The sequence below is a fragment of the Cotesia glomerata genome, unplaced genomic scaffold (genome assembly GCF_020080835.1).
Source record: "Cotesia glomerata isolate CgM1 unplaced genomic scaffold, MPM_Cglom_v2.3 scaffold_241, whole genome shotgun sequence".
NCBI lineage: Eukaryota > Metazoa > Arthropoda > Insecta > Hymenoptera > Braconidae > Cotesia > Cotesia glomerata.
Window position 1 is genome coordinate 873 of NW_025402897.1, and position 8896 is coordinate 9768.

The following is an 8896-nucleotide window of genomic DNA, read 5'->3' on the forward strand; positions in this document are numbered from 1 at the left end:
ATTAAGTTGAACGTCTTGGTCGTCATGTGGTCAGGGGTAGTCACAATATTCGGGTAAAAATTGTAATCATCAAAAGCTTGTTGACAGTCTTATGTGAGTAATATTAAAGGTAACTCTGTAAAAGTTGGAGATTTGTACCGAATGCTGAGCTGCAAGCATTGGTCTACTTGCACCGACGACACCCCTCGTCTCTTTACAAGCTTCATAAGACGTGCGTAAAGCAGGCATCCTAATATTCCACCAAAAATATTTGGATTTCTGCTTCTTCTGTCAATGTGTCAGAAGATATGCAAACGATAAGCTGCCAATGAAACTTTTGCCTTCAACAGGGCTGAATCACTCTAGAAAATTTAGCTAATTAGCAATTTGCAGCTCCTTTTTCGCCATCAACAAGCAGCAATCCCTGACTCTTCTTCTTCCGCAACGTATCCAGAATTCAACGCAGCGACATCCTAAAAGTAGCCTAAAATTATGTCACATTAACGCTCAGTCTCTTAGAAACGAACAACACTTTGAGTTGTTTAAACAATATTTTAGAACACATAAATACGATGTCATTGCAGTTTCGGAGACGTGGTTTAATCATTTAATATCTTGTTTCTTTGCCATTATTCATGTTGTACCGCCATGATCGGCATCTACAAAGCGGTGGTGGAGTTGCTCTCTACGTTAGAAATGACTTAGTGTCCGAACTTGTGTCATCTTCAGCTAACATGGAAGACAAACATCCAGAGTATATGATAAGATTTGAAATATCAGGTACGTCGAGAGATAAGGTTGTGATTGGTGTGTGTGTATAAACCTCCAAATATTGGACATCTTGATGATCTGGAAGATGAGCTTGAGGCTATTACGGAATCTTATAGAAATATTATTATCATTCTAAGGTGACTTGAATTCGGACCTAAGTAAAAAAATTTCTATGGGGATCAACTTCGATGCCTCTGTGAAGACTTCAATTTAAAGAGTATTCCGGCACCATCCCGGCTCATCACACCTGGAAAAATTCTGACTCATTGGATGAGTGTCTGCATTTGTGGATGATTATGATAAGGTCTTGGAGTCTGAACAGTCTTCGCAGCCATTTCTGTCGAATCATGATTTGATATGCCAACATATAAGTATAAAGGAACTGGAACCCCGAACAACAATTAAGCAGCTTCTCGTATAGAAATTGGAATGCGATCAACGACGACTTATTACAAGGACTTATGTGAAAACACATTGATGTTGATACTATGCGATCCTTGGGAGACTGTGAAGATGAGATGAATAAATGTCTACACGAACATCACAGGTTCAATTATTGACACCGTAGCACCAGAGAAATCGGCGCTTCCCACGTCTTCCACCGGCACCGTAGGTTTACAAGATCAGAATCAAAAGAACTCCAGGATCGTCATTTGAGCAAACTCTACCGAATTTACAAAGAGAACTGGTTACGCATACAAAGGGAATAATAGTAGGTGTCCAGACGTTTGAGTGAAAAAGAGAATAAGTGAAGAAAAGAAAAGGTACTTTGATCAGCAGTTACACAGTGCGAAAAACTCTCAAGGATATGTGGAATGATTTAAGAAAACTAGGCTTAGTAAAACAAAAAAAAATACTCAAGTGGCAATTCGAATAGATTTGTGAATGTTTTGAATGATTATTTTATACAGTCATCTAGCTGTCGTGACGGACCTGATGTTGGTGTCCAAGATATTGTATTAGATTCGTAGAAATGACAATGTATTTAATTTCTCAGAACTGAAATACATTTACTGTTAAAAATCGATAATGCGTATAACGTCGAATTCAGTAGGACCTGATAAGTTTTTCAATTAAATCATATAAATGTACATTGTCATTCCTACTGCCGTGCTAATTACAGAATTATTTAATAAGTCTTTTGTCTGCGAGGGAGTGTTTCCGATAGAATGGAAGTTGTCACATATCATACCCATTCCAAAAGAAAGTTCCTAATGCCTCTGGATTAGTACCTGATTATCGACCTATATCATTATTATCTAATTTGTCCAAAAGAAACATTAGAACGGTGTGTGCATGATCAAATTGTGAGATACATTAATGACAATGATTATTTTGGGATAAATATCAGACCGGCTTTCGAGAAGGTTTAAACACTCAGACTGGCGGTAATAAAATTTACAGTGATGATGTACGACTAATAGCGATGAATGAATCCTAATATAACCATAGCTGTACTCTTTGATTTAAGTAAAAGCGTTTGACTCCGGTAAACCACAAAAGTGTTGTTGCATAAATTACAATTTATAGACTTTCTCTGATTCATCAATAAGAATTGGATTAACTCTTGTCACTTAACTCAAAAGAAGACAGTCGATCTATTTCAATAGCCATGAGTCATCTTGGAAGGATATTATAAAATGGCGTACCTCAGGGTAGTGTGCTTGGATCCCTTACTCTTTTTCTTTATACACTTATACATTCTGATCTTGCGAAACGGTTAAAAATGTAAATATTTATTTTATGCGAACGATCTAATTATATATGCTTCATGTTGCCCATCGCAAATTAATGAGAATATGTTGCTATGTTGAATAATGAGATAGAAAAAAATTGTTGATTGGTGCAATTTAAATTGCTTGAAATTGAATGCTACAAAAACTAGTGCTATTATATATACTCAGGGAAGTAGGCAGAGAGTAGTTAGAAGTAATCCTTTTGTAAAAAGTGCCCAAAAATATAATTGTCAATGTAATCGTATGCAGGAGTTCCATATGTACAATCAGTTAAAAACTTGCCCAGGTTTGATAATTGATAATACTCTATCGTGGGAGAATCAAGTTAGGTAAGCGTATGTATATTCGTGCGATGAAAAACACTAGCGCAAACTAAAAATTAATAATAGAGAATTTTTAATAGAACAGTTACGCATAAAATTGGTTACGACCTTGATTTTTCCATAACTTTCGATTACTGCTTTGTGCTGCCGCCATACAAACATCTTCAGGCAAATTACAGCATAGATTGCAGCGTAAAATAAACTCATGTATAAAGGAATATATTTTTTAAAATTTCGGAGATTTTGAGCACACTACTCCGTATGTATAAAAAATTAGGCTGGTTAAAACTTGATGTTAGAAAGAGATTATTTCATAGCTTGTTTATTTTACAAAAGAAATTAAGTTAAATTACTGTCAATTATTTAAATCGAATTCTAGAATTTCTGCCGATTGTGCTAAGGGAGAGGTGACGATAAAGGGAATGATTATCTACGTCTGCCAAAAAGAAGTAATTGTGCAATTTATGAAAACTCCTTTTCCTCTAATTCATGGCATAGTTTGGAACTTCACGTTACAGGCCGAAATTACATTAATTGACAATTTCGAACAATTTCATGGAGAGGCTTGCCATGTACTTCTTCCTTACACAATAAATGTTAATGTTATTATTTTCTCTGTTAATATGTTATTAATTTTTAAGAATTAATATAGTTCTTACTTTTTAATAATTTAATATCAAATATTTTAAATTGTATTAAAGCAAACACTGTATCAAATGTATACATGTAAATGATAAGAGGCATGTATTGTTGATGGTCCTGAAGGAACTTAGAACTCTAGGATGTCAAATAAATTTTTCTATCTAATCTATCTATCTATCTGATTTCATGTTATCTCAAAAAAAAAGATTTATTCATTTGTTTCAGTTTTCTATTTATGGCTGCAAATTTCCCAGCCTAGGTATTGCAACAGCAGTCTAAAACAATTTTTTTTGCTCCTTTATATTTTAGTTATTTTCTAGATTTAGAATAGAAAATGAATTTTTTAATTGGTAATCTTTTGGGGATATTTTCTTTAAATAGTTTTTAATCTGCTTATGGTCATAAAATTTGATACCTGGGTTATATTACTTTGGCCCTGGCGGATCCGATTTAACGGAATTTACGGTGATTGCACGGTGATTTGCACGGTGAAATCACCGTGCACGTTCACCACTGTGATTTCTTGGTGGAAATTCACTGCGTAATTTACGGTAAAATCACTGTGATTAACGGTAAAATCACGGTGATTTCACCAAAAATCGTACCAGTGATTTCAACTGTATTTCATTTTGAGCTCTGGCGATGGAAATCACCGTAGTTCATTTGGAAACTTCACCGTGAATCACGGTGATTTCACCGTACACCATCCAGCGCGCTGGCGGTGAAAATTACGGTAAATCTCGGTGATATCATCGTGTGTATTCACGGTAATTCACGGTTACTCTACCATGTTTTCTTCTAGTAAAACATACTGGAGATTCACTGTAAAAATTTTATAAATAAACAACAATTATTTAATTCAGCTTAATTAATTTTTTATTTTTTAATAGTTAAAAATGTATTGGAAAAAAAAATGTTTAGAAAAAATTTGCTTGGCAATCAAAAGTTTACTACTCTGTAAGTATATAAGCTTTTAGTTTTAATGTTTATCTGGAAAATTATTAGATTATTATTCTCTTCAGGATTAGTCTTCAACTCTTTCTCTTCTCGTTGTTTAACAAACTCTTCTTTACGATTTAACTCTACCTTCTCTCATCTTTAATGACTCTTCCATGGCTCTTCTGTAACTCGCTGGAGAGAAACGTTTTCATTTCTCCTTTTTGTTTTTATTCAGGTCATCTTTTAAGTTTTTCCAAATCTTGCTATTTCATTATCAATTTGCAAATGTCCTTAAATTCAACAGATAAGTTTGTAGACTGAGGTGTACTAGCAGGAGTAGGGAATAACACTCTTTAATTTCTTGGCGCCTTGCTTTAAAATTAAAGTTACTTGCACAATTTCCCGGGATTTCAATGTCGAAAGTTTCACACCATTATTTTTCTTTTTATTCATAATTTTCAAAGGTATTGCTTCATTGATAGCATTGAAAATACCTAAAAAAGTAGAATAAAATCACTAAATGTAAAATAAAATATAAAATATAAATTTTTAAGAATGATTTTTATGCGATATTATTAATGACAGTAATTATTACTTTTATGGGCATCAATTCAGCGTCGCTGATTTCTTGCAAATGCGGTTTATCTGATCGCGCTTTTTAAACAATATTTTGAAGCTTCTTCATCACTCCAAAATCCACTCATAATGCTAGACAGTCTAGGATGCGACAAATTCTTTTGAGCTTCTAGCTTTATTATAGTAAGCTTTTGTCCATAGTATATCCCGCAACAACTACTGTCTGCAATTAAAAACATTTCTATTAACTCTTGTGATGCACGAGAACATGATATTCAAATCAATCTCTACTTTTCTTTTTTTGATCAACAGTTTTTAAATTTATTGACCATTGTTTTTCAGGTGATATGGAATCATTGTTTTCAAATCTTTTTCGAGTTACGAGTAGCTCTTTGCATTTTCCTTATCTGTATCATTCTTCCTACTATCAAATTTAGATGTTGATTCTTGAACTTTTTTCAAATAGGCCGGCTCATCATTATCACTCATGTTTACAATTTCATCCTCCAAAGCAATTCAACAAAACATATTCTTATTTACCGTAGTAACTTTTTTCACTGCTTTTATTCTCTGTTATTTTAGAACCTTCTGGTGTAAAGACATTGGTGGTTCATTTGTTCATGAGAAGAGGGCTTTGCTGAATTGAAGATAAATCTAAAATAATATCCTATAAAAAAAGTATATATGTTAATATTGTTTATGGTTGAAACCAAATTAAATGTACTTTCTAGGAGTAAAATCACTTTATATATTTAAGAAGTACTTTTAAGGATTTTTATTATTGAGAATTATACCTACATTTCTGTTTTCATATTTGGCGCTGACTTGAATGGTTTTTTAGGTTCACCAAGTTTTGGAAATTTTTATTGATAGGATTTATCACAACATTTACCTCCACATGATGTGGAGTTGCTTCCGGGGTTGAACTTCGTCTTCCTTCTGGAGTTGGACTACGTCTTGCTTCTGGGGTTCGACTTCGTCTTGCTTCTGGGGTTGAACTTCGTCTTATTTTTACGATTGAATTTTGTCCTGTTTCTGAGATTAGACTTGGTTCTGTTTCTTTATCGGACTGTAGATTGAAATAATATATTAGAAAATTAAACATTAAAAATTTAAGGAAAAATTACAAGTGCAACATAAAAAATAGTAACGAGCATTAGTATAAAATATTTTTTATATTATTTAGCTTTTCAAAAGTGTACCTAAGCGTTTTCTTAAAAGATGGTTTTATTTGCATGCATATGAAATTAGTAACAAAGTATATATATATATATATATATATATATATATATATATATATATATATATATATATATATATATATATATATATATAATCTTATTTTGTTTTCATTCATAATAAATATTCCTAGAAATTGAGCTCTTTACTTCAAGTTTAACTAATTTATTAACAGAAAAAGAAAATTTAACGTTAAAATATTTATAATTAATGATATAAGTGGATGACGGTTTTTTGAAATTGATTTATGAAGTTACCGTGTATTACATTAAGTTGTGAAATTCAAATGAAATAAGAATGGTCCAAAGGATTGAGCAATTTTATAGATGGAAATTGTGAAGTGTATTAAAAATTAATGACAAAATTTCAACTTGCATGATCAACATAAACATTAACTCACTTGATCATTAATTTTATTTTTTCTTCGAAAAGAAAAAACAACTTCGGATTTTGAAAACGACATCAAAATCAGAAAAAAAGGAGTTCAGCACTGCAATAATATTAATTCTTGGAATTATTATTTTCAAAACAAACAATATTTAAATTTATTATAAATATAAAATAATTTTTTTAATTATTGTTTGTTTATAAGTAAATAATAATAATTAATTATAATAATGAAGATTATTATAATTCAAAGTTTACATAAATTAATACCTCTGCATCTGATGTATATAGCGCGTCACTTGCTTCTATGACTTTTTCTTTCGTATGTGATAATCTTTTCTGAAAAACAAAATTACCGAAAATTGAGAGTTAATTTTCGAGTTATGAAAACATTACAGAAATAAATGTCGCTTTATGACATTTCGTGTCTATTATAACTTAAAAACAATCAAAAAATACCAACCTTTTCCTGAGTACATCCCTCTTCTCCGGTTTCTTCATTCGCTTGTTTTTTAGACTCTTTCGTACTTACTGGACTGTTCGAAAAATGCTTTCGAATTGTTGGTCTTTTTGGTTTGTTACACAATGGCAACAAAGCATTTTCTGAATCTGAAATTAAATAGCAATCATAATTACTAATTGTCGGTCAATAATATTTAAAATCAATGAATATTCCCAAACACCCATAAAATAATAAATTACAAATTATAATGAAGAAAGCAAGATCTATGTCATATTATTTAATTTTAACAAATCGAATTTACCTTCATTAGCCAGTATTTTAACTTTGATAGGTTTCTTCAGTTCATTAAACAGAACATAATTTTCATCTTCGTCGATGTATTCCAACTCGGTTAACTTTCTATATTGAACCGAACTAGCAGTACGAAGTTCTAAAAATATTTTTTGAGCGCGCATGATTTCTTCACGACTACTCTTAGAACGTAGAATCAAGACGAATTTTTTAACAGACATTTTTTCTGTAAATTAAAAACAATCAATTAATTTCAAGTAATTTATTCAATCAGACTGAAGATAAATAACTGAACAAAACTTGAATCAGCTGACAATTTTTAAAATTTTTCTCAGGAAATAAATTGTTGTTAAAAAAATTAAGGGGAAAATTTCATAAATTTTTTTTTTAAGTCTCATGGGGATATTTTTAAAATATTTTTTTATAAATACATATTTACTTAAAAAAATTTGAAAATTGTCAATTGTTTCCTGATTTTAGGATCATATATCTGATTGTGTATTTTTATATTTTATTGAAGAATAAATTTAATATCAAGATAATATAAAATCCTTAAAATAGTCAGATGCTTATTAATATCAATTTGGTTTTATTACTTTTTGTAATTTATTTCGGAATGACAAAATATTAAGTGTCGTAATAAATTACGCGTCCATAACCTTTAAAACTTATCGTCACTAATCTGTGACTTTATTTTTTAACATTGAAATATTTGTTATGTTAATTATTTATGTTTCAAATCAAAAATGAAATTTCGACAACTCGTTTTTAAATGTAGTTGAAATTAACTAAATGCAATTAATAAAACAATCTTTTGATTACGGATTCACAATAAAATATGAATTGACAAAGGAAAATAGCGAATGGCGAATGGCGTTTCACTGTGTTAGTCCTATAGATAATAGTACAGGTACACAACTACATATATAAATGTACTACAGAAGATGTCGCTAGCAGACATTCAAATTACCGGAGAAATTTAAGCATAGAAGTTTCAAAAGTAGCAATTTCTTACTAAAATATCTAATTTTTGAATTTAGAATTATTTATTTATTTAATTATTTCAAATCAATATGAAAATTAATATTTTTGTTTAACAATAGCTATAACTTTTTCAGGAAATAACACAAATTTTTTTAACTTTAATTTTTGAATATATTTTTAGAAAAAAATGTTCAGACCTACCTTTTAAACTTTTCTTCAAATTAAATTCTTTTTCTTTCACTTATAAAAAATGACATTTTCTGTTATTGCACGACTCATGATGCGAAGCATCAGAGAGTGCTTTACGATCAAAAATTTTTTTTTAATTTTGAGACAAACTTTATCAAAGTTGAAAGGGTCGAATAAAAAACCGGTCCATTTAGAGTTAATATTTTATTGTTATTTATATTCAATATATTTTCGAAGTAAATATGTGCAAAACTTTTTTACCATTAGTTCATATTAAGTAATAATTATTTTTTCTTACAATCAATGATGAACAATTTTTATTATTTACCAAATTTTAATCCGTTTCCCAACAATTTGCCAGTTTTAAAGCATATGTA

At 30.4% G+C, this 8896-nt stretch overlaps 1 protein-coding gene across 1 annotated transcript; it reads right to left on the reverse strand.

Moving 5' to 3' along the window:
* Positions 1-6633: 6633 nt before the first annotated feature.
* LOC123274163 lies at positions 6634-8085 on the reverse strand. The gene is made up of 5 exons (XM_044741654.1): positions 7943-8085; positions 7357-7572; positions 7056-7201; positions 6863-6931; positions 6634-6695 (listed from the first exon to the last, which is right to left on the reverse strand). The coding sequence occupies exons 2-5, from the start codon at positions 7565-7567 to the stop codon at positions 6690-6692; spliced, it is 432 nt and encodes a 143-aa protein (XP_044597589.1). The 5' UTR covers positions 7568-7572; positions 7943-8085; the 3' UTR covers positions 6634-6689.
* Positions 8086-8896: the final 811 nt, after the last annotated feature.

What these genes read in the sequence shown, in the direction of transcription:
- LOC123274163 (XM_044741654.1), bottom strand. Translation starts at nt 7,567, where the DNA reads ATGTCTGTTAAAAAATTCGTCTTGATTCTACGTTCTAAGAGTAGTCGT. An exon ending in TAAAATACTGGCTAATGAAG is followed by an intron (nt 7,202 to 7,356) that starts GTAAATTCGATT and finishes ATTTAATTTCAG; the next exon opens with ATTCAGAAAATGCTTTGTTG. An exon ending in AGGGATGTACTCAGGAAAAG is followed by an intron (nt 6,932 to 7,055) that starts GTTGGTATTTTT and finishes TTTGTTTTTCAG; the next exon opens with AAAAGATTATCACATACGAA.